Genomic DNA, 25,474 nt, shown 5'->3' on the forward strand with positions numbered 1-25,474 from the left:
AGGGCGCGGGGCCGCCCGGACCCACCCCTCTCCGCCGGCCGCCGCGCGCCCCGGGGCGCCGACTTGGGACTCGCGGTGACGGCCTGCCCCGCCCCCGCCCCCGCGCCTGGGGCTCCTCCCCTGAGTCGCCGCGGCCGCGGTCCTCCTGGCTGCGGGCGGTCGCGAGGCACGGCGCGTGAGCCCAGCCCCGGGGTGGGAGGAAGCCCGAGCTTCTGGGTGTGACTTGCGTAACTGTCCAGACCGGTGAGTGCCGTCGCTCCTGGCCGCGAGGTCTGGCGTCGGAGTCTGGCTGCTTAATGATTGTCTGACACGGTGCCGGCCGTGCTGACGCCAGGAGGTGGTTGCGAGGACAAGGCCGTGTCCTTGGGGACCCGACTCACTTCTGTTCGCCCTGCTCTCGGGTGGCCAGCGTTCTAATGGGTGTTCGTGCATAGTGTGGGGTTCCCGTAGTCCGGACAAGCCAGACAACTTTGCTTTAATTTACCCCGTTTCAGGAATCAGGGCATCAGATCCTGACATTGTTTTCTCCTCCGTTTGTTCCCAGGTCCTCGCTTAACTTTGTGCCTTTCCTGTAAGCTGGATAGCAGAACTACTTACTGAATGCGGCTTTAAGGGAATGAATGAGATGGTTCACTAAATGTAGCCGACAAATACTGGGCACTTGTCATAGAAAAAAAAAAAAGATAAATCAGGTGGAGAGGGGTAAGGTAGGGTGCTATTCTATACAGGATGGTCGTTTGGTCTCGCGGGCCTCTGAGGAGGGTACTGAAGGAAGTGAGGAACCATGTGAGTATTTGGGAGGAAAGCAACTTCAGGTGGAATACCAAGGGCAAAGGCCCCAAACAGAAAGCATCTTACCCTGTTTTATGAAGAGCGAGGTCCTTAAATCACAGTGAGTGAGGAGGAGAATGCTGGGAAATGAGGTTAGAGGTAGTGGGAGGCCAGGGTACCAACTTTGGATTTTATTCTAAGTATGAAGGGAACTCCTGCAAGTTCAGAGGTCAGAATAGTGACTTGATCTAATTTATGTTCACACATATTGCAGCTGCTGTGTGTATGTATGATTATTTGGGGGTGGTGGTGACATAAATAATGACATAGGGCCTTAATATTTTTTTATTATTTTCTACTCTTTGTTCATTGCAGTCATGCTTTATGGAGTTGAAATCACCGGCTACAAACTTTGTCCTTATCAGTACAATACAGAATATGTTCATTGAGGTGGTTCTGTAGCTGCACCATTAATTCTATTAAATGGAATTTAATTAAATTCCATTAATTAAATTACCTTCAGCTGTAGACTCCGTGCACTTCCTGACTTAAATTATTTCCAGTAATGTCTTCCTTAAAACACATTTTTATAATATCACTCTCTGCTCAAAAACCAGTTGTTACCTGATGTCTCGAAAATATAAGCATTACACCGCCACCTCCTACTAAGTTCTATTCCGAACTATTGGTATTGTTAACTAGGCCTGTTCAACATAATTTTTCAGTACAATAATATATGATGTGCTTATATACTTAACATAAGGCCTTCATTTATTAAATATGCCAAATATTTTCGCATTCAACTCTTCCCAGACATATGAAAATACTTACTGAATTAGGTCATCTAATTGAATATAATTTCCCAATAAAAAAGTTTAAGGCAGATAAAAAAATCTTTTTTTTATTTTTTAATTTTTTTTTTTTAATTTATGATAGTCACACACACACACACAGAGGGAGGCAGAGACACAGGCAGAGGGAGAAGCAGGCTCCATGCACCGGGAGCCCAACATGGGACTCGATCCCGGGTCTCCAGGATCATGCCCTGGGCCAAAGGCAGGCGCTAAACCGCTGAGCCACCCAGGGATCCCCCCAAAAAATCTTTGTAATAGATGACAGTACATGGTACTCATTTGACTTCTCAGCAAAGGAAATAAAAGTTATAAGGTTAAAGGTGATAATAAACTCTGGTTCAGTTTCAGTAGGTGACAGTGCTTCCATAAATTGGGGGTTAAAGGTCTATCAACATAAAAATATTGGTAGTAAATAAAAAAATCATAAGATATCTGTGAGAAGCAGTCTCTTGGAGGCCAAACCAACTGTGCTGTTAAAAATACATTTGACATAATACCACATATTAAACATTCTTGCAAAATAATTGATTCTGAATCTGCTCAAGCTTTTAGATAAGCCAGTTTATACAGGGGATAGAAGAACAAGTTAAATGACACCAAGGAGATGCAATCTGCCAAATTATATGGGAAATTGTATAGGACAAATCACCCAATTTCTTCAACAAATGTCTAAAACAGAAGGAGGAAGGATGGGGTGCCTGGAAGGCCCAGTCAGTTGGGTGTCTACTTCTTGATTTTGGCTTGGATCATGGTCATGGGATCAAGCTCTGCATTGGGCTACAGGCTGAGCATGGAGCCTGCTTGGGATTCTCTCTCCAGAGAGAATTTGCTCTGCCTCACCCCCTCCTCCTTGCTGATGCTCTCTCTCTCCCTTTCAAAAAAAAAAAAAAGAAAGAAAAGAAAAGAAAAAAAAAAAAGGGAAGAAAAAGAAGGCAGGGGACTGTGGTAGATTTTTTTTTTTTTTAAGAGGGAGGAGGGGTAGAGGGAAAGAGAATCTTAAGAAGACTCCCTGCCCAGTGCAGAGCCCCATGCAGGCTCACAACCCTGAGATCATGACCTGAGCAGAAATCAAGAGTCTCAGAGGCTTATCAGACCAAGCCACCCAAGGGCCCCTATTTTCTTTTTCCTTTCAGTATTATTGATACACAATGTTATGTTAGTTTCAGCTGTACAGCACAGTGATTGGATAAATTTATACATTATGCTATGTTCATAGTAAGTGTAGCTACCATCCATACTGATTAGATTTAAGAGATTTAAGAGATTTTTGGGATTTTGTTTTGAACAAACTAAATATAAAAAGACATATACAAGACTACAAAATTCAAGTGAAATCTCTACTTCAGTAAAGATTCATACTGAAGCTGTTACAACTGAATAATGACGTTTGTGATATGCTTTAAAATAATCCAGTTGAGGGGATCCCTGGGTGGCTCAGCGGTTTGGCGCCTGCCTTTGGACCAGGGCATGATCCTGGAGTCCGGGGATCGAGTCCCACGTTGGGCTCCCTGCATGGAGCCTGCTTCTCCCTCCTCCTGTGTCTCTGCCTTTCTCTCTATAGATCTATCATGAATAAATAAATAAATCTTTAAAAAAAAATCCAATCGAGAGTGAAGAAATAGAGTGGATAAAACAAAGTTGGTCATTTGTTGATAAGTATTGATCGGGATGATAGGTAAATGAGTTTATAATATTTAATGTTCACGAATATCTGAAATTTTCCATAATAAAATTATATATGTGTGCATATATATGCACATCCAGACATATTTAATTTATACTTTTCATGTAATCTTTCCAAATGAAATCCTCCTTATTGACTTCCACTTAGAATCTCACTTTGACCTTTTGCTTATTTCAGACTATAGACTGAACAGAACTAGAAAGGCTTCAGGTAAATAGAGATGGCTATGACATTGTGCTACTATTCATCATCAATCCTCCAGTCAAAATGAATATTGGATGAATTTTAACCACAGAGAAAAACCTTTACCTAAACATTACTTATATTTTTTTACTGAAATAAAGCAGATTTTAAAAATTAATCTCATTACTGGTACTTTTTAAAAAAGATTTATTTATTTATTTATTCATTCATTCATTCATTCATTCAGGAGAGACACAGAGAGGGAGGCAGAGACATAGGCAGAGGGAGAAGCAGGGTCCCCACAGGGACCCCGATGTGGGACTTGATCTCGGATCCCAGGATCACGCCCTGAACCAAAGGCAGACACTCAACTGCTCAGCCACCCAGGCATCCCTTACTGGTACCTTTTTGATCAGTAAAATAATATTTCTAGTGTGCTAAATAATTTCATACAGGGATTATCTTCATGAATTGTTCGGTTGAAAGAACACCTTCCTTGACTGAATGAGGAACTGAGTTATAAGAGATTAGTGCTCTAATTTCTTATGGTGTTATAAAAGATTAGTTGCTGATGAAGCTGGACTACAGAAGATTAACTAGACAATCTGCCCTTACTGACTGGCTATATCAGTCAGGGACTAGTCAGGAAAATTACACCAGTTATTTTAAACAGCAAATTTATTTTTTTATTTTTTATTATTTTTTAAAGATTTTATTTATTCATGAGAGACACAGAAACAGAGAGGCAGAGAACACAGGCAGAGGGAGAAGAAGGCTCCACGGAGGGAGCCTGATGTGGGAATCGATCCCAGGTCTCCAGGATCACTCCCTGGTCTGAAGGTGGCACTAAACCACTGAGCCACCTGGGCTGCCCTAAACAGCAAATTTAATATAAGGACATTGTTAAACAAGGATTGCAGAACCATGGTGATAAAAAGTGCATACTGGTAACTCCAAGAAGTAGGTACCACCTCTTGTCCCCAGGACCACTGGAGGTTTGATGGTCTGCTGAGAAGACTCATGGACTCAACATATAGTTGTACTCAAGCTATAATTTATTACAGCAAAGGATATAAAGCAAAATGAGTAAAGGGAAAAGGAGCATGTGGGAACTGGGTGAAACTTCCAAGGGTCCTTTAACCTGTGAAGTAGAATCATACATGACATGCTTAATTCTTCTGACAATTCTGACCACATGTGTGAAATGCTGCCAACTAGCTAAGCCCATTAGAGACTCAGTGTTCAGGGTCTTTATTGAGGGCTGATCACATAAGCCTTCTCTACCTGTCATGTTTCCAAATTCCAGACTCCACAAGGAAAGCTGATGTTCAGCGTAAACCATATTGCTTGCACAGTTCAGGAACAGCAAGTATCAGTTCTGGGAATGGTGAAAACTTACCTGACATACAGGTTTTCAAATGCCAAAGACCAACCTTGTAAACAAGTCTTTAAAGAATAGCAGGCAGGCCTGACTTTTCTGCACGCTGCCCTTCTGGAAGGGAACAAGGAAGAACTTGGGGTTATCAGAATTTAGAAACTTAGTGGAGGGATCCCAAAATGATGGGACTCAGATTTCTGAGCGGAGTCCACTGTTTAGCTGATACTAGTGCCTGAAAAGCATAAAGGTAACACATCCCCTACTCCCAAACCTCACAGAGCTGGGATTGAGCTGAGGAGGAAGCATTGGTTGATATTGGTGCATCTGAGGGGGTGCAACAAAGACCATTTGATCCAGTCCTTCACTCCCTAAGAACATAGAAAACAGGTTTAAAAATAAGTAACTTGCACAAACTAGAAAGCAACACAGTCAGCAACTGGAACAGTTGCCTTGTGACCTTGTGTTAGAATGCTGCTTTGTATTCTATGACTCCTTGAAAGATGAAACAGCAACTTTGTAATACTAAAATATTAGAACTGTTTTTAAAAACAGCTCAATTAGAGGGAGTCAAAACTCATTATTTGAGCTAGTGATTCAAACCAGAAATGTGACCAAGAGAAAAGAGGATAATTGACTACCCAGGAAGGGTCACAAAGCATAACAATATAGTTTAGGGGCTCTTCTCAGCTTTCCAGATTCAGAAATTTTTAGGGCATTTGGAATTTATAAGCAGCTTCTCATCCAATCCTAGAATTCCCCTTTTGCTACTCTCTGCCACACACTGTGGCATCTAGTCACAGAATTGCTTCTAGATTCTACAGACGCTATCATGTTTGTTGCCTAAACTGTCCTCTTTTCCTAGAGGGTTCTCCTTCATATCCTATTTCCCTTACCCCCTTTCACCTGGCTAATTCCTCCTTCAGCCTATGAAACTAACTGATCCAGTGTCACCCCATCCAGAAATACCTCACCCTAGGAATTATATATAGCTATAGATAGCATGGTTTGATATTTCTGTAGAGTCCCCAAATCCCACAAATACATCTAACTATTCCAACCACTTTGTATTATAATTATTTCTATGTATCTTTCTCCCAGCATTGGACTATAAAGCAGCTGAAACACTATAAAGCAGCTGAAATACTAGGGTTTCTGTGGTATTTCTATAATATATGAAAACAGCAGGCAACATGTTTTATATTAGGATTACCATTCAAAAAATCTGAGACATGGTTTCTATTCTCCTGTCTTTTTGGTATGAAATGTTCTTTCTTTCTTTTTTTTTTTTTTTAAGATTTTTAAAATTTATTATTCATGAGAGACGTAGAGAGAGAGAGAGGGAGAGAGGCAGAGACACACACACACAGAGGGAGAAGCAGGCTCCCTGCAGGGAGCCCGACATGGGACTTCATCCCGGGTCTCCAGGATCCCACCCTGGGCGAAAGGCAGCGCCAAACCGCTGGGCCACCGGGGCTGCCTGAAATGTTACTTCTTTAGTCGGTTTAGCATATAGTATAGCATATAGGTTTCAGATCTTTAAACTCTTGGGTTCTCCACAAGTAGTACATTTTGTTGAGATTACTTTTTATTATTATTTTTTAAAGATTTATTTATGAGAAACACAGAGACACAAGCAGAGGGAGAAGTAGGCTCCATGGAGGGAGCCCGATGCAGGACTCCAGGATCCAGGACTCCAAGATCACGCCCTGGGCCATCCAGAGATTCCCTTGAGATTGCTTTTAAAGGTGCTTTGGTTACATTAGCAAGTTCTGTTTGCACTGGGATGTGGCCAACCATGGCCAACCGGATGCAGTTGGTTTAGGCCAGAACAACTGCTGTCACTTAGAGCTATCAGTTACTCTCTTACTGATACCTCACTTCATTTCAATTAAGCCTATTTCCCTTTTATATTTTTTCCTTTTACTTTTGAGATTATTTTTCTTCACAGAAAAGAAACAAATGAGTTGGAGAGTGTACTTTGTCTTCAGTTACACTGAGCTGTCTACCTCAGGTAACAGAACTTTTATTATTGTTGCTTCAGACAGAAAGCCTTTGTATTTTCCTTAGCATTTCATCATAAGCGTCAGCTCACTGAGAGTTTAGCCTCTCTCATACTATTTTTCTAGATTTTTGCCATTTTAAAATTCTTCTACCTTTTTCCTACTCAAAATCTCATTTTTATAAGTTATTAAGTTTACAATGTGCTAAACATTTTACTCAAATGTGGGAAAACGGCCTGTCCAAAGCACAATAAAATAATTATATGAAAAGAAAAAACAAAAATAATCAGTCAAAACAAAATTATTGTAGCTGGCAGTACTTAAAATTGGTAATTCGTATTTTTTTTAAAGTTGCATACTTCAAAAAAGTTATATAGCTACAAAATGATTCGTTTCTGATTAACTGTTTAGCAGTTTTAAGCAGAAATAATTAACAAATTGCAATTATTAGATAATCTTAGATTTAATTATAATTATAATAATAAATACTAAATAATAATATAATAATAATAAATAATTAACATAACTTGATTGACTCTTTGGGCTGCATTCTGATATTGTTATGTCTTTATTTTTTTATAAAGATTTTTGTGTATGTATTCATGAGAGACAGAGAAAGAGAGGCAGAGACACAGGCAGAGGGAGAAGCAGGCTCCATGAAGGGAGCCCGATGTGGGGACTCGATCCCGGGACTCCAGGATCACACCCTGGGCCAAAGGCAGGCGCTAAACTGCTGAGCCACCCAGGGATCCCCCATGTCTTTACTTTAAAAAATTAACATTTTAACTTTCTTATGTAGAAGTCTATTTTCCACTCATAGAGGAAAAAATAAAAACTTGAGATTATGATCTACATTCAGAGAATGTTTTACTGTTTAATTACTTAGTTTCACATTTAGGACTTTAATGTATAAGAAGTAAATTATTTGGGGGCGCCTGGATGGCTCAGATGGTTAAGCATCTGCCTTCAGCTCATGTCTTGATCCCAGGGTCCTGGGAGCCCCAAGACAAGACTCCTTGTTCAGCGGGAAGCCTGCTTCTCCCTGTCCCTCTGCCCTCCCCCTCTCAGGTTCTCTCCCATGGTATCTTCTCTGTCTCAAATGAATAAATAAAAAATCTTAAAAAAAAAAAAAAAGTAAAGAATTGTGGTGGTTTTCAATTTAAGAAGAGATGACTGCAGAAACATCATGTTGGGGAAAATAGATTCCAAACTAAAAAATGAGTCAAAACACAACTAGTTGCATAGCTTTAGGGAACTTAATAATAAATGAACGTTTCAGTCAGTTAATGTTGGCATCTGAATACAAAATGTTTATCAGTATTACCTATGTAGATGACTATCAAGGGATGTACAGATTTTTCTAAATCCTCAAATGTTTTTAAAATGCATGTTACTGAGTTCTGTATGATTGTCCATCTCTATATTACTGAATCTTAGAGAAATCAGATTTCTGGCTGAGTATGTCTTCATTTTTACTTTTGTTTCTCGAGTACAGATCTTCATATCCTCTTACTTTTTCAGGCATCTTCAAAAAACAAGAAAACCTATAAAAGAGGAATCTGATGCTTAATCTAAAGGGTGCTCAGGGCAAGATCTGTTTATCTTAAACCATCAGTGCAGCCTTTATGATATATAAATAAACTATATATATATATAGATAAGGCTGTCATGCTGTAATATTGCCCTGCTGCAGTTCTTCAAGGCATATTGCAAATTCCTCAGCATCTTTACTCAGTACATCCTTAGATTACCAGTACATTATAAAAGGTTATCTTAGGAACATCCAGATGCAAGAAATGCATAGGGCAAGTTGTGTGGGAAGGGGAATCAGAGCTTCCACTCTCTGAGTGTGCCACTTTTCCTAGTGGCCATATGTTTACTAACCCAGAGGTTCTCCTGATTTATTTATTTATTTATTCTATGTAGGCCTCCTTTCATATTTTGTCCTTTTTGCTAAAGCCTAATTTTACCAGGAAGCTTATTTATTCATATTAGCATCTTTATGCTTGAATATTTGTAATTATTATAGTGTGTAATTTTTGCCAACACCCACCTTCTTAAATAGTCTTCCCTTTAAGAATCTCTGGTGTAATAGAAAATATGTATACTGAATATGTTTATATATATATGTATTAATAAATACATAAAACACTCAACCCTTGAGGAATAAGACAAGTGAGGAAAGATTTTTACTTTTCACTTAATATCTTTGGAGGGATACTTTTTAAAAAAGATTTATTTGAGAGAGACAGTGAGCAAGAGAGAGCACATGAGCAGGGGCAGAGGGATAGGGAGAAACAGGCTCCTTGCTGGGTGGGGAGCCTGATGTGGGACTCAATCCCAGGACCCTGGGATCACGACCTGAGCCGAAGGCAGACACTTAACTGACTGAGCTACCCAGGTGCCCCTGGGTGGGGTGATACTTCTGAATAATTGGTAACATACTTTTTTGGAAGCAAAACTAAATTACCCATGACATTGGACTTGTCAATGATTTGTTGAATAGGATATCAAGTGCACAAACAACAAAAGAAAAAATTTTACTTCGTTAAAATTAAACATTTTGTGCATGAAAGGATACTGTCAATCAAGTGAGAAGTCAATCCCTAGTGAGTTAGAGAAACTCTTGTGTGTGTCTCCTTTACTACCCACACAAAACACTTCACTGCTGTTTGCCAAATGTGTGGAAGTTTTTCCTAAACCAAGTAATTCTGTGCAATACCAGCTGGGTGTTATTACCATTTAAGTCAATTCCAACACTACCTGTACCTGGAGATAGTGTCAGATCCCACAGGTCAAGGGCTTAGTCCCTCAAGACTGTTCCCATCTGACTTCAGATGCCAGTTACCCACAACTCTGTCTCATTTGGCTAGAAATCAGAGGTTCTACAACCCTCTTGAGTTTGAGGTTTACCAGTTTCTTAAAGGATATGATAAAGGATACAGATGAACAGCCAGATAAAGAGATACATAGAGCAAGTCTGGGAGTGTCCCAAGTACAGGAGCTTCTCTCCTGTGGAGTTGGGGTGTGTTATCTTCTCAGTGTGGATGTTTCAGGGAGGGAAACTCCCTGAACTCTGTACTATTGGGATTTGATGGAGTTTACAGACACAGGCATGATCAATTATTAACTCCATTTCTGTCTCTCTCCCTCTTTGGACAGGTTGGGGGAGTGGGGCTGAAAATTCCAAGCTTCTAATTATGGCTTGATCTTTCTGGTGACCAGCCTCTCTGTCTAGGAGCCCATCAGAGTCTCCTCAATGAACAAAAGAGGCTCATATTGTTCTCATCACTTAGGAGTTCTCAAGGGTTTTAGGAGCCATGTGTCCAGGATGGGGTCAAAGAACAAATATTAGAACAAGAGATATTCCTACTGCTCTTATCACTTAGGAATTTACAAGAATTTCAGGAGATCTGTGTTAGGAACTGGAGACACAGACCAATGTACAATTGTTCTATTATCTCACATAGAGAGTGAAAGAAGATATTTGCAAATCATGTATCTGAGAAGGAATTAAGTTTCAGGATATATAAGATATCCTAGAATTTAACAAGAACAAACAAAACCCACCTCAATTTAAAAATGGGTAAAAAGGGGCATATAGCTGGCTCAGTTGATAGAGCATGTGACTCTTGATCTCCAGGTTGAGTTCGAGCCCCACACTGGCTGCAGAGATTTAGGCAAAGTCTTAAAAAAAAAAAAAAAAAAGAAGAAGAAAGAAAATAGGCAAACACTTAGACATTTCTCTAAAAGATGTACGAATGGCTAATATAGGTATATGAAAAGATGCTTAACATCCTTAGCCAGTAGGGAAATGCAAATCGAAATTACAATGAAACACCACTTCATACCTACTAGGATGGTTATGAAAAATGTAGGCACAGAAAATAAGTGTTGGTGAGGATATGGAGGGATTGGATTCCTCATGCATTGCTAATGGGAATGTAAAATGGGGTAGCTGCTGTGGAAAACAGTTTGGCAATTCCTCAAAAAGCTAAACATAGAATTATCATATTACTCAGCAATCCAACTCCTAGGTATAGATATACCCAAAATAATTATTTAAAGCAAAGACTCAAACAGGTTTTTTTTTTTTTTTAAGATTTTATTTATTCATGAGAGATATAGAGAGAGGCGCAGAGACACAGGCAAGGTGAGCCTGATGTGGGACTCCATCCTTGAACCGGGATCATGCCCTGAGCCAAAGGGGGCTGGAAGAGGGGGACGCCACTGAAAGGTTAAGAGTGACTAATCACTTATTAAAGGTTAAGTGTAAAAGCTGGAGGGCATTCTTGGCAGTAAAGAGTCTCACTGGTTGGAATTAGCAAAAAAAGGCACTGGGTGGCTTAGTCGGTTAGGTGTCTGCCTCTAGGTTGGGTCATGATCTCAAGGTCCTGGGATCAAGCCCTGCATTAGGCTCTCTGCTTGGCAGAGTCTCCTTCTCCCTTTCTCTCTGCCCCTTTTCCCCACTTGTGTTCTCTCGGTCTCGAATAAATGAATAAAAGCTTTAAAAAAAAAGCTGATAGTCAACAGTTTAGGGTTTAATATTAAGAGTAGCAGATCTCCAAAACTTGATAGAATTTTCAGCTTTAGCATATCTCTTAGATAAAGTAAGGGCCCTGATTGGGAAAGACTGCAATCCTAAGAAATAGGGCAAGGACATCTGGGTCAGTGCACTCAAGAATCTTGAAATCCTAGATTTCTCTGAATCCTCTAGGCCTACAGAAGTGGCCTAATTGTCCTTGTTAAAAAGCTTGAAGGACATACAAGACTTTTGACTTATAAGACAACAGGTGTCCCACTCAGGAACTTTCTATATGTTCCCTGCTGGACACTAGACCAATAACTGGGGTTAAATCATACTTCACCTAGCCAAGAAAATGCTGGATCTGCTAAGGGAGGAAAGGAACATCTCAAAGGAGCTGAAGGACCCGGGCACTATTAGGAATTGAAAAGTGGCATAAGGAACTAAAATCTGAGAGTCCTAGATCAGGGGAGAGGGGTAGGTAGCAGAACAACATTGGTTAGGAAGGACTTATCACTATGAAAGCACTATTCCACGATATGAAGTACCCTGACAAGGATCTGGGAAGGCAGTACTAACGCTGCTAGGGTGGCTCTTAGAAACTCAGAGAAAGTAAAGGCCCACATTGAGTGGCAGGAATGGCAGGACTACGGTGGAAGATGGTAGAAGAGGGGATGACTAAAAGAGTCAAAAAAGTGGCTATGCTAGAGTAGAAATTCAATGTGAAAGCCAAAAAACTTAGCAGATAATTATGTCCCATGGGAAGGCTTAGAGGTTACTGTTTCCTAAAGCAATAAGGAATGTGAGAGAGGCACCAACATCACCGAACAGGACTGAAACTAGGGTGAAGTGAATGAGGTACTTGCCTTAGGTGCAAAATTTAAGAGGGTACCAAAAAGCTTAGTAACCAATATGATCTTTGATATATTTTAAAAAATCAAAATTAATGCATAAAATCCATATGAACAAGATACCAAAATCTTAAATACAGGATCAATATAACTGATTTTTCCTTTGTCTCCGACTCCAATATGGCCAGGGAAAGCACTGTTAATTATGGTGGCTGTCTCTAAAAGGCCTCAGGTAATAGTAACAGAAAGTTACAGAGCTGAGCTCTATGGTAACAATGGGAATGATGGGATCCCAAAACAGAGGCCAAGTAGTAATGCTGAACCATCAGAAGCAAGGTGAGCACAATTATAATTAGCACAGAGCTGGAATGGCTACCTGGGGAGTCCTAATCTGAGTGATATATAGATGGTTAATACAGTAGGATTTCCTTAGAAATTGATGAGCTGGGGATCCCTGGGTGGCTCAGCGGTTCGGCGCCTGCCTTTGGCCCAGGGTGCGATCCTGGAGTCCCGGGATCGAGTCCCGCATCGGGCTCCCAGCATGGAGCCTGCTTCTCCCTCTGCCTGTGTCTCTGCCTCTCTCTCTCTGTGTCTATCATAAATAAATAAATCTTAAAAAAAAAAAAAAAAGAAATTGATGAGCTAAAAAAAAAAAAAGAAAGAAAGAAATTGATGAGCTATACAATGGTGTTGTTCAGTCTATTAGAACCAGGAGAAATCAAGGATTGATGTTCAGGAGGCTGAAGGCAGCTATTGGGGGAAAAAAAAGTGGTTCTTTAGTTTTCAAACCTGAGCTAGTTTTCAACTTAGAATGATTTGATTTCAGACCATTTGAAAGGGAAACTAGGTCCCCAGGAAGGATATAACACAAAAGTATGTGTTAATGAATCTCCTAGTACTTCTCCAAAGGCACCTATCATTTGCTCGGGTAACTATACATTGGGAAGAGTGGAATAATCTAATATTTTGAGGGCCATGAACACATGTCCAAGTGGACATTGATACCCAAAGTATCACAGTGGCTTATTAGAGTGGTGGTGGATGGGGTCATAAATGGAGTCCTGGCCCACATCTGGCTCATAGTACCAAGTGTCATTTCCCAAATTCTTAAATGTATAATTGTAACGAACATACTTAGAAGTTGGCCAAACTCCCATATAGGTTCCATAGCCTATAGAATAAGAACATAGTGGGGAAGGCTACTGAATAGCTCCCCCATAGCCTTCCAAGATTGTAAATAAAAAATATTATTATATTCTAGGTAATATAGCAGAGATTAGTGCCTTAAAGACCTACAGCATGCAATGATGGTGATCCATATTGTAGTCCTTACAAAGGCTACACAGATCCTAGAGGACAATGGTGAGTTATCACATTCAACCAAGTAGTAGCTTCAGTTGCAGTTGCTGTGCCAAACATGGTATCTAGAGCAGATTAACCAATTAACATGACCTCAAGTACATAGTATACCAGTAACGCTCAACCAGCTGAGCCACTCAGGTGCCCCTCAAATAAATACATATTTTAAAAAAAGATTGTTTTCCATCCCTAACAATGAGGAGGATTTAAAAGTGTGATTCTCCTGTACTGGACAGAGGTACACATTTTAAGTTTTACCCCTGAATTATGTTAACTCCCCTACAATATAATCTATCATAATAACTACCATAATATATATATTTTTTTATTTTTAAAATATTTTATTTATTTATTCATGAGAGACACACACACAGAGAGAGGCAGAGACACAGGGAGAGGGAGAAGCAGGCTTCATGCAGGAAGCCCGATGGGGGACTGGATCCTGGGACCTCAGGATCACGTGCTGGGCTGAAGGCGGCGTTAAACTGCTGAGCCACCCAGGCTGCCCCTACCATAATCTTTAAAAAAAAAAAAATTGAGAGAGAGAGAGAGCAAGCAAGGGCATGCAAAAGTAAGGTGGAGGAGCAGAGGGAGAGAGAGAAGCAGACTCCCCACTGAGCAGGGAACCTGATGTGGGGCTCGATCTCAGGACCCTGAAATTATGACCAGAGCCAAAGGCAGACATTTAACCAACTGAGCCACCCATGTGCCCCTAGTCTTTTTTTTTTTTTTTTTTTTTTTAAATAGAGTGAGCATGAGCAGGGAGGAGGGGCAGAGGTAGGGGAAAACGGACAAGCAGACTCTCCACTGAGCAGGAAGCCCAATGTAGGGCTCTATCCCAGGACCCTGAGATCATGACCTGAGCTGAAGTCAGATGCTTAACTGACTGAGCCACCTAGGTGCCCCAATTCTATCATATAATCTTAAGCAATATGGACATCTGGACATACAGCAAAACATTATTGATGCACTGTGTTAATCCTGTTAATAAGACTAGATGACCAGGAAATGGTAATTACTTGGGAAACCTCGGAAAGACATTTTCTCCAGAGTGTGGAAAGTAAACCCAAAGAAAATAGAAGGTCTGCTCCATCAGTGGTATTTTTAGGGCAGGATTTCTCAACTGTGGCGCTATTGACATCCTGTGCCAGAAAATTTCTAGTTTGGGGGAGTTTCCTGTACAACATAGGATGCTGAGTAGTATCCCTGACCCCTAGATGCCAGCAATTTCTCCCTTTAAGTTGCTCTATGTATTTACAGTCCAGTTTAGGGAGACAGACACATAGAAACAATGATAATACAAAGTAATTACTTAGAAGTCTGTGGCATTTTAGGAGCATGGCACAGAAATATCAAAGCATGTAATCCAGATCTCACTCCTAGGGTTAGGTTCCTGGGTAGGGTGACACTGGGCCATTCTGACAGGATGAGAAGTTAGCCAAGTGAAAGACGGAAGAGAAAATGGGGGTGGAAATAGGGAGGAGGACCTCTAGGCAGAGGATAGAGTTGTGACAACCAAAAATGTCTCTAGACTTTCAGGGAATCCCTAGAAGACCAAATCATTTCTAGCTGAGAACCACTGTTTTAGGAGCATAGTGGCCTGGGGGATGCCTGGATATCCCCTCCAGGATAGGAGGACAAAGCAAAGGACAAATTATTGCATCCTCTATCTCCTATCATTAAGAAGGAAGCACTACGCTTAGTCTCTTTGGGTTCTGGTGCCAACAAAAATTGCTGGCTTTGTACTGTAGCTGTTACTATTATTGCCAACTTGTTGACTCTGGTACCTGCTGACAACAGAGCACCTGTCACTGACCTAAGAATCCTAGTCTTGACCCAACATTCTCAGCGATCCTTCACAAATTATATTGTTTCTCTGGTCCTCATATACCCCGTTCCTCTACTTCCTACCAATTTCTTAGTTCAGCTAGTGACAGCAGGTAGCCTAAGGTGAATCAATAATGACAATGTTTCCTGCTTTTATGTACATCTACCATGGAGAATCCAACAGCAAAACTTATGTGGCTGATACCCTTGTATTAGCTAACAGAGGCAATACAGAGCAAGAAAGTTTGGAAGATAGCTTCATTTAACATTCATTCATTCATTCATTCATTCACTCAACATTGTAGTAGTACTGCCAGTACCTGTGGTACTATCCTGCCTCATGCTGTTTTCCCTCACTCCTTACTTTACTCTGGACACATATATAGACCTCAAGCTCATTCCCACTGTGGCACATATGCACTTACTATGTCTGAAATACTCTTTTCCCCCAGTCCTCATTCCCTTACTTCATTTAAAAAAAATATTTATTTACTTAAGATTTTATTTATCCATTCATGAGAGACAGAGAGAGAGAGAGAGAGAGAGAGAGGGAGGGAGAGGCAGAGACACAGGCAGAGGGACAAGCAGGCTCCATGCAGGGAGACCGACGTGGGATTTGATCCTGGGTCTCCAGGATCAGGTCCTGGGCCAAAGACAGGCGCTAAACCGCTGAGCCACCCAGGCTGCCCCCGTATTTCATTTTAGTATCTGTTGAAATGTCATTCCCTTGGAGATCTCACCTTTTCTGTTCCACCTATCCTTCCATCCTGCCCGCTCTCCGTTTTTTATATTTTTTCTTCATAGTATTTGACAGTATCTGAAACTATATACACACATAGTTCTTAATTTCTCTCCCTCAAAGAATCTAAGCTCCATGAGGACAGTGTCTTGTTCACCATTGTATTCCCAGAATCTAAAATAATGTCTGCTAATTCTACTACTGGGTATTTACCCAAAGAGTATGAAAACACTAATTCTAAAAAAAAATATATGCAGCCCTATGTTCACTGCAGCATTATTTACAATAGCCAAAATATGGAAGCAATCCAAGTGTCTATCAATAGATGAATGGATAAAGAAGATCTGGTGTATATATACCATGGAATATTACTGAGCCATAAAAAGGATTAAACATTGCCATCTGCAGCAACATGGATCTAGAAGGTATAATGCTAAGTGAAACAAGTCAGTCAGAAAAAGACAAATGCCATGATTTCACTCACATGTGGAATTTAAGAAACAAATGAACGAAGAAAAAATGAACAAAAAAATCAGGCTCTTAAATACAGAGAACTGGTGGTTATCAAAGGGAAGGTGAGTGGGTGACTGGTGAAATGGGTAAAGGGATTAAGAGTACACTTACCCTGAAGAGCACTGAGTAATGCATAGATTGTTGAATCAGTGTATTGTGGACCTGAAACTAATATGACCCTGTACGTTAATTATACTTGAAAAAAAAAAAAAGTGATAGCTATACACAAGTTATAGAGGACTATAACTAGGATGATTCTATTTACATAAAAGTTTAAAAAACAAGCAAAATAAAACTACATACTTGATGATTACATACATAGGCAGTAAAAGTATAAAAAACTATGAGGGAATAATTAACACAAAATTCAAAACAGTGGCTATTTCCAGTATGACTGGTAGAGCTCTAATTGAGGCAAGGCACATTGGAATCAGCACACAAAAGGCTAATTAATAAGGTTCTTGGGTAGCAGCTGCATGGTAAATTGTAACGCACATATACAATGTATACATAGTGTGTATACAATGTGCTCCCTAACTTAAAAACTGGTGTACAATAGGTATTCATTAAATATGTATTAATAGGTTCTCAATATTTTTTGAATGAATGGTGAGATTTTCCTTTGTCATTTATTTTTTAAAATATTTTTTATTCATTTGAGAGAAACAGAGAGAGAGCAAGTGAGGGCAGAAGCAGAGGGAGAGGGAGAAGCAGACTCCCCACTGTGTAGGGTGTCTGACATGGGGCTCTGTCCCAAAACCCTGGTATCATGACCTGAGCCAAAGGCAGACACTTAGCTGACTGATAGAGGCATCCTTACCTTTGGTATTTATGTCAATCAGGTTTTAACTGGAGAAACAGATTGGTAGGAGATACATATTAAGAGATTTCTAACAGGGAATTGGTTTATGCATTGTGGACATTGGCTAAGAAAGTCCAAAATCTGAAGGACAGACCATCAGTAAGGGCAGGCTGGAATTCTCCAGCATAAGATGAAGTTGCTGTCCACAAGTAGAATTTCTTCTGCATCAGGGAAGCCTAAGTTCTGCTGTAAAAGCTTTTCAACTGATTGGATTAGATCCACCCAGCTTATCTAGAACAATTTCCTTTACTTAAAGTCAATTATTATGGACTTACAGCGCATCTATTAAAGCCTTCATAGCAACACCTAGGTTGGTATTTGAATAACCAGGGGCGGGATCCCTGGGTGGCACAGCGGTTTAGCGCCTGCCTTTGGCCCAGGGCGCGATCCTGGAGACCCGGGATTGAATCCCACGTCGGGCTCCCGGTGCATGGAGCCTGCTTCTCCCTCTGCCTGTGTCTCTGCCTCTCTCTCTCTCTCTCTGTGACTATCATAAATAAATAAAAATTTAAAAAAAATTGAATAACCAGGGGCTGTAGCTTAGCCAAGTTGACACATTAAAAGACATCACAGTGTTCAAGGCACCTAATGCTTCTTTCTGTGTCACAATCCCTTAGTTGTCTGGGATACCTATTCAGACTTGATTTATATGTGTTCTGAATCTAGATATTTCACCATTATGAATCAGGGAGAGCTCTCAGTTGACTTTCAACTAGAAAAAGAGGCTAGTTAACGAATTCATGCTGAGATGTTAATATACTGCTGTTCTAGTTAGGCCTGGCATAGCTGGAAGGAAGAGAAATCTATCCAAGTTAGTTCAAGAAAAGCAGTACTATTTAAAGAATGGGCCATTAGTTTGGGGCTGGAGATGGTTCTGGATTTAGGGTAGCCGTGGGGATTTGAGCAGCAGGAATTTGTGATTCCTGTCTTATGTCATTAAAGTGACATTCTCCTTTGATTCTTTCTGTTTCAATAGCAACCAGCAAGTTCCTTTCATACTTCCAGTTCAAATTTCCAAGAGAAGGAATTTTGGCTTAGCCAATAACTTCTATTTTTAAGGGTAGAATGTCCTGTATTCCAAACCAGGTTCTATGTGGCTGGCCAGGTGCCTCTTTCTTCCAGGAGAACAACCCAGTTCTGTTTCCCTGAGCAGAGACTTTGGTGAGGTAAGTTGAAGCTAAAAGGAAAAGTCAGGCATGACAGGCACACTGACTTATTTAGAATATCGTCTCAAGGTTATCTTTTATTTAATTGAGTAATGCATTAAATTTTCAAAAATAAGACTACTTTTCAAACTTCAGGCATAACTGAAAGGGAAACAGAAAGTTTTGGATTTAGGCCTTGGGTAGGTAGAGTCTGATATTCTTTTGATACCGGAGACTGCTAGGAAACATTACACATCAAGATTGTGGGCCATTTATCCATAACAGTCCTCCTTTTACCTCAGAAAAGATGTCTTGATAAACTGTCAGTGGCTTTCCCATAGCACAGAACTTTAAGGCCTTTATAGTTTCATTTCCCAAAGGTAAATTGAACAAGTTATATGTTTAACATTCTGCAAAATTATTATATCTTGCTTTTTTGCCCAGAAAAATTATGTATGCTTGCTACTTTGTAATATTTTTTTGAGACTCAGAAAAGCCAGCCTCCAAGTACCCCTGATAAGTAAAAGAATGGTGGTGCCTGGTTGGCTTAGTCAGTAGGGCATGCAACTCTTGATCTCAAGGTCATGAGTTCAAGTCCCATATTGGATGTAGAGCTTACTTCAAAAGGAATGGATTTTCCTTAGAAATTGGATGACAGGGCAGCTCTGGTGGCTCAGTGGTTTAGCGCCGCCTTCAGCCCAGGGTATGATCCTGGAGACCTGGGATGGAGTTCCACGTTGGGCTCCCTGCATGGCGCCTGCCTCTCTCTCTGTCTTCCGTGAGTAAATTAAAAAAAAAAAAAAAAAAAAAAAAGACATTGGATGACATCACTGTTAATTGTCTAGATTACAAAAGACCAGATCACCTTTTCTAATTTTTGAAACAAAAAGTTTCACCAGAAAAGGGCAGGAAATGTATTTTAAATGATATCTGAGTATTATTTATTAATATTGAAAGTGGAAAGTAAAAGGTACTTGTTGAAAAACTTACTTCCTGTCTGAATGTCCAAGTCATTGTTTTATTAAAGATAAATTAGTCTTTAGAAGACTAAAAGAAGGGAATCTCCTTTGGCAAATTTTCTCTTTCCTCACTATTCCATAGGGCCTTTGCCTTACAAAAGTTAACTTAAGGGCACCCCCGGTGGCACAGCGGTTTAGCGCCGCCTTCAGCCCGGGGTCTGATCCTGGAGACCCGGAATCGAGTCCCGTGTCGGGCTCCCTGCATGGAGCCTGCTTCTCCCTCTGCCTGTGTCTCTGCCTCTTGGTCTCTCTCTCTCTCTCTCTCTGAATAAATAAATTAAAAAAAAAAAACTTACAAAAGTTAACTTAATACCTAGTAACCTAGAGAAATATGCATGTAATAATACAAAGTGGCCAGCAGATGCAGCTTCTATCTTAGAATGAAAAGGACATGTGACACCTTTGCACATGCTTTTCATTTTTTTTTTTTAAATATAGTTTATTTCTAGAAATCTGTACACCCAATGTGGGGCTCAAATTTACCACTGTGAGATTAAGAGTCGCATGTTCTTTCAACTGAGCTGGCCAGGCATTCCATCTTTTAATATATTCCTTTTGTGTATTATAAAAATGTGCTTATAGCAAAGTATCTGGAAAATACTAAAAATTATTTTTAAAGTTCATAATTTCACCAGTCATAGGCATCCACTATTAACACTTTGGTGAATTTCCTTTGCATATATTTTGACAGGACAGTGATTGTCTTGTATATACAAATTTACCTTTCTTCTTTTTTCTTTTTTTTCTTCCTATTTTTAAATAAGAGCCAAGAAATGCCATGTCCTTGTGATTCTTTTTGTCAACATGGATTTTTTTAGATTGTTGATTATTGATGGATCATAACACCCTTCTGTAATTCTTTATTTCCCATTCATCCTTTTTTCATTATTTTAAAACATGCTATTTTATATATATAAAAGAATATGTGCAATCTATGTGTAGGTTATAAACTATGTAAGGAATATCTGTGGGCACTCTGCCAATTCAACAACTAGAGTTTACCAATAATTCATAAAATTACATGTTCTTGGGACGCCTGCATGGCTCAGGGGTTGAGTGTCTGCCTTCAGCTCAGGTCGTGACCCCTGTGGTCCCTGGGATCCAGTCCCATGTCAGACTCCCTGCAGGGGGCCTACTTCTCCCTCTGCCTGTGTCTATCTCTCATGAATAAAATCTTTTTTTAAAAAAACAATCTACATGTTCTCTTAACCCTTTCCTCCCTCAACTATTGTTTAACCTAAATTAAAACAATTGAAAATTGAAAATTTTCTCTCATCAAATTGATTTTTTTCATTGATACTAAGTCCCATTTTTGTTACTAAAGTTTCTACTAAATACTCATGTTGTGATCCTGTTACACAGCCAGGCAAACGTTTTTGGTGATAGCTCTAACCTTAATCCTTACCTGTTTCCTTAGGCTGCTTCCTGTACCAACTTCCCCTCAAAGTTATGTTCTTTTTTAATCCTAAAGTCCAAGGCCAGTGTGGCAGTTCAAAATTATGCTTTTGTAATTGAGGAGTAGGCAAAAAAAAAAAATAAAAAAGAAAAGCCATATTTGGAGCTTTTAAAAATTCCTGATTCAAGAGTGACATTTAGGATTAAGAGAGGCATTCCAGGGATCCCTGGGTGGCGCAGCGGTTTGGCGCCTGCCTTTGGCCCAGGGCGCGATCCTGGAGACCCGGGATCGAATCCCACGTCGGGCTCCCTGCATGGAGCCTGCTTCTCCCTCTGCCTGTGTCTCTGCCTCTCTCTCTTTCTCACTGTGTGTCTATCATAAATAAATAAATAAAAATTAAAAAAAAAAAGAGAGGCATTCCATCAGTGTTAATGCTGACAGCCAGTGGTTTTCTAAGAACCTATGAAATTAAAAGGCTTTAAAAAAGGACGGCACAGTTCCTCCCGGGTAATTCAGTAAGGGTGTGACCTTGCATATTTTATTTACACCCCCGCCCTAGTTTTCCTCTCCTTTCTTAAATGGGATTAGCAACAACTCGCCCACTTTCCTGGGTTGTTTGTGAGGTACAACAGTGTCTGGAAATAATAATGTTGTGCACGAAACTCCTACCCAAATGGCAAGTAATTCTTTAAGAAGAAAGAAAAATGGCCTTGAATTTCAGCGCGAAGGACGTGACTGGTGTGTGTCTCCACAACTACCCACTGCAGCCGCTGAGAGACGCCACAGGAGCTCTCGCCTGGCACCGACACACCTCCGCTCGACGTGGAGGACGAGAACTGACGGCCTGAGGCTTCGGACGGGCCTGAAATCCAGCGTCTCTCGCAGTGACTATCAGCGGGTCCTCGCACAACCCACTTCCCTCCAGAGCAGTCGCCGTCGCCCCCGCCCCCGCCCCCGCGTTAGGACTCGCTTAGCCCTCCTCCTCCCGCCACCGCGAAAACCGCCTCCGCGCCGGGCCCTGGCTCCTCCCCCTCCCCCACAATGCATCGCTCTGTTCCCTCTAGGCGGCTGCTCCGTCACGTGTCGCGCGGCGGCGCGCGCCCCCGCTTGGCGCACGCGCAGAGAGCATTCCCCAGCTATTTTTCTCCGTGGCAGCGGCGGCGAGCGGAAGTGCTGGGGAGCGCCAGTTCCGTCTGTGTGTTCGAGTGGACAAAATGGCGAAGATCGCCAAGACCCACGAAGGTAAGGCGTCTTCCCGTGCTCCCGCGTCTTCTCTGCTGCCAGCCTGCCAAGACTCGATTTTACTCGGTTTTTGCCTCGGCCTGTGGTTTCGTTGGTGGGGTGCCGCGCCCGCGCGTGGGGGCCCTGGTCGGCTCCTCGGCGCTAGCGGCGCAGGCCACTGCCCCACGTAATGGCGTCCTACTCCTCCACCGCGGGCAGGCGCTTTGTTCCGCGTTTGGGTCCTGTTTCTTCAGAGTTGCTTCTCTTTTCCGAGCGGAAGGCCTCGTTCAGACGGCTCGCCGGGGGGGAGGCCAGGGCCGCGAATCGGGGAAACGGGCGTGAAAGCCGGGAGTCGCCCTCGCCTCACGGAACTGTGGCGGGCGCAGTTCGTGCCCGGGGGAGTCGGGGGAGCCCGGGAACACGGCAGCCGCTTTTCGGCAGCGCCAACTCGAGCGTAGCCTGCTTGAGGCCCGTTCCTCTTCGTCTCGGCTAATCAGGCATCTAAAATACTTTTTTTTTTTTGTATGAAGTGATTTGGACATAAAATCTGGTAGTTTTTTCTGCCCGTGATCACTTGTATATTGGTGTTTGTTCCCCCCCCCCCCCTTTGGAGACTGATGATTGGTGGAAGAGGGAAAGGCACGTTATTATTCCCAGCGGTCAAAGCTTTCGAGGTACCTGATCGTTTTGTGGAATTCGGAGAACACGGAATTTAGGAAAATGCTGAGAATAAGCCGGAGTTCTTGAGGGAGTATCCAGTTTCCAGAAATGACAGGAAATAGGGTCACTTCAGAGAAGATGAGGCATGGGCATTGGGAGGCGCGTTCCTTAGGAATTTTTTTTTTTTTTTTTTTTTTCTGACCTGGAATCTGAAGCGTTCGTCGAACGGGAGGCTTCCAGGAGTCATTTGTATTTTCACGGGTCGTTTCCAGGTGCTGGCTCCGTGTGAGTCCGAAGTAACAAAGAGTAAGGCCGTGCAAAGTTTTACAGGCTCCTGGGGAGACAGGTGTGTGTGTGTGTATACGTTTTCATTCTTTCATGAGGCAAATTAACGCTTAAATAGAAATACAGGCCGCATGTTCTGGGATTCTGGGTAACGGAGTGATTAATTCCTGCCTAGGTAGGACTCTTCCATAGAGGAGGTGACGTGTCCCTGGCCTAAACGGATCAATCCGTTTTAAATTAGGGGAGGACATTTGAGCCTGAGAGGACATCTTGTAACGAGGCAAGGAGTCCTGAAAAGTGTGTTTGAGTAGTGGACTGTGGCGCTGCAGGGAGGGAAAGTGTAGGCGAATCTGGAAAGGTTGGTTGGGACCAGGATGTGAATGCCCTGGAATAATTGTGTTCCCCGCCAGAACTGAAGTCCAGCTCTCTGCGACATGCTAATTAATGGGCAGTGACTTTAATACTCTTCTCGTTGTGGGGGTAGGTATTTAGGATTTATTTATTTATTTTATTATTATTTTTTATATTTTTTTATTTATTCATAAGATATTTTTTATTTTATATGAGATATATATTTTATTTTATTTATTTATTCATGAGAGACACAGAGAAAGAGAGGCAGAGACACAGGCAGAGGGAGAGGCAGGCTCCCCCACAGGGAGCCTGATGCGGGACTCGATCCCGGAACCCCAGGATCACGCCCAGGGCCAAAGGCAGGCACCAAGCCGCCGAGCCACCCGGGCTGCCCGGTATTTAGGATTTAAACACTGTTTTAGCCCTGAAGGTTGTTTAGGCACTTACTCTTCTGTCTTTAGACTAATCCGGATGTAACCTTTTGCAAAATAATTAGAAACTGAAGATGTTGCTCTTGTTTATTCAGGAGTAGGCTGTTCATTGGGGGCAGTTTGTGGCTTTGATCACTTGTTTGTTGATATTTTTAATCATAAAGATACTTTTGGACAGGGAAATCAAGGTTTGGATCAGGTTTCCTGCTTTTTTGAGACTCAATTAAAAGCTTTGGTCTATAGAAGATTGAAGTTGATTGGCCAAGTTTGCTTTTTTATTTGGAATCTTGCTACAGGATGAATTAACTGATGCTATAAAGAAAGTATAGCAGTATTCAGTTAACAACAGCACTGTGTATAAGACAGTCTGTCACTGTGAGTTTTTGGTAAAGGATGATCAATGTTTAGTGGAAATATGCATAATATTTACATAGAGATACTTTCCTAAAGATCTGGAATGGTTCATGGTGCATCTCTTCTCTTTTCCCTTAATAAGTCATCTCTGATAGCCTGGAGCAGATTTCTTGGTGGGTTTATTTATTTATTTATTTACCTAGGTGCTACTGTAGCTCTTTATTATACTAGAATATTCTATTGTGTTAAGGTTTTTTAAAAAATATTTATTCATGAGAGATAGAGAGAGAGGCAGAGACACAGGCAGAGGGAGAAGCAGGCTCCATGCAGGGAGCCTGACGTGGGACTCGATCCCGGGTCTCCAGGATCACGCACTGGGCAGAAGGCGGCGCCAAACTGCTGAGCCACCCGGGCTGCCCAAGGTTTTCTTATCCACGTTGAGACTGATGTGTACAGGAACTATTTCTTGGTATCCCCAGTACCTAATGCCTAATGAGTACTGAGTATTAACATTTATTGAGAGATTATATTGGAAATATTAAAAGTTTCACAGAAAGGGGCCGCTTAAACTCACTTTTGAATGATTGGGTAGGTTTGGATACATTGTTTGGCTGAGGTAGGTGGGAAGTAGGACTTGTTAATGTATTGGGAACCTTCTGCGCTGAGAGGAAGAAAGGTTTGCATCAAATTAAAGAAAGCTTTGAGCTCTAAGTTAGGCTTGACTTGGCTTTCCAGTGACTACAGAATAAAGTACCTACTTCTCCCAGGTGACAAGTTATTTCTGCATTTTGGGAAAGTCTTTAGTTGCAGTGTTGAAGAGTGGCAGTAAGAGCAGCAATTCTTAAGCTAGGCTTGAGTTTGAACCTCACTGTAGTAACTTTAAAAATGTATATTCTTTGATTTTTGTTTTAGAGTTGTCCATCATCATGTGGTGTGTGTGTGGTTTTTTTAAGCTATGGTCTTTTTTTTTTTTTTTTTTTTAAGATTTTATTTGAGAAAGGGAATAAGAGACAGAGGGAGCACAAACTGCACAAACGGGGAGAAGCAGAGGATAAGGGAGAAG

At 41.3% G+C, this 25,474-nt stretch overlaps 1 protein-coding gene and 4 long non-coding RNA genes across 9 annotated transcripts in view; 4 read left to right on the plus strand and 1 right to left on the minus strand.

Moving 5' to 3' along the window:
- The first annotated feature begins 19 nt into the window (after nt 1-19).
- Nucleotides 20-11,607, plus strand: LOC144306175 (uncharacterized). Its single transcript, XR_013373195.1, has 3 exons — nt 20-243; nt 6,819-6,881; nt 8,392-11,607. It is a non-coding gene; the product is annotated as an uncharacterized LOC144306175 (long non-coding RNA).
- On the plus strand, nt 250-3,670 carry LOC144306174 (uncharacterized). 2 transcript variants are annotated; one of them, XR_013373193.1, is made up of 2 exons: nt 250-786; nt 3,487-3,670. It is a non-coding gene; the product is annotated as an uncharacterized LOC144306174 (long non-coding RNA). The 2 variants fall into 2 exon arrangements; XR_013373194.1 differs by lacking the exon at nt 3,487-3,670 and adding an exon at nt 1,147-2,312.
- A 4,933-nt stretch (nt 11,608-16,540) lies between the features above and the next one.
- LOC144306176 (uncharacterized) lies at nt 16,541-21,293 on the plus strand. The gene is made up of 2 exons (XR_013373196.1): nt 16,541-18,357; nt 18,633-21,293. It is a non-coding gene; the product is annotated as an uncharacterized LOC144306176 (long non-coding RNA).
- On the minus strand, nt 18,760-22,157 carry LOC144306173 (uncharacterized). Its single transcript, XR_013373192.1, has 3 exons — nt 21,816-22,157; nt 21,116-21,478; nt 18,760-19,464 (listed from the first exon to the last, which is right to left on the minus strand). It is a non-coding gene; the product is annotated as an uncharacterized LOC144306173 (long non-coding RNA).
- Nucleotides 22,158-22,188: 31 nt separating this feature from the next.
- SF3B1 (splicing factor 3b subunit 1) overlaps nt 22,189-25,474 on the plus strand; it is a 40,174-nt gene continuing 36,888 nt past the window's right edge. For 3 of the 4 annotated variants that reach the window (XR_013373190.1, XR_013373191.1, XM_077885558.1), the window contains exon 1: nt 22,189-22,348. Coding sequence is in view for 2 of the 4 variants with exons in the window: in XM_077885558.1 (XP_077741684.1) it covers nt 22,321-22,348 (28 nt within the window). In the remaining 2 variants the exon portion in view is untranslated. The remainder of the gene's footprint in view (nt 22,349-25,474) is intronic. The other variant, XM_077885557.1, reaches the window with a different exon arrangement.

This window comes from Canis aureus, chromosome 36 (genome assembly GCF_053574225.1).
Source record: "Canis aureus isolate CA01 chromosome 36, VMU_Caureus_v.1.0, whole genome shotgun sequence".
In the NCBI taxonomy this organism is placed as follows: domain Eukaryota; kingdom Metazoa; phylum Chordata; class Mammalia; order Carnivora; family Canidae; genus Canis; species Canis aureus.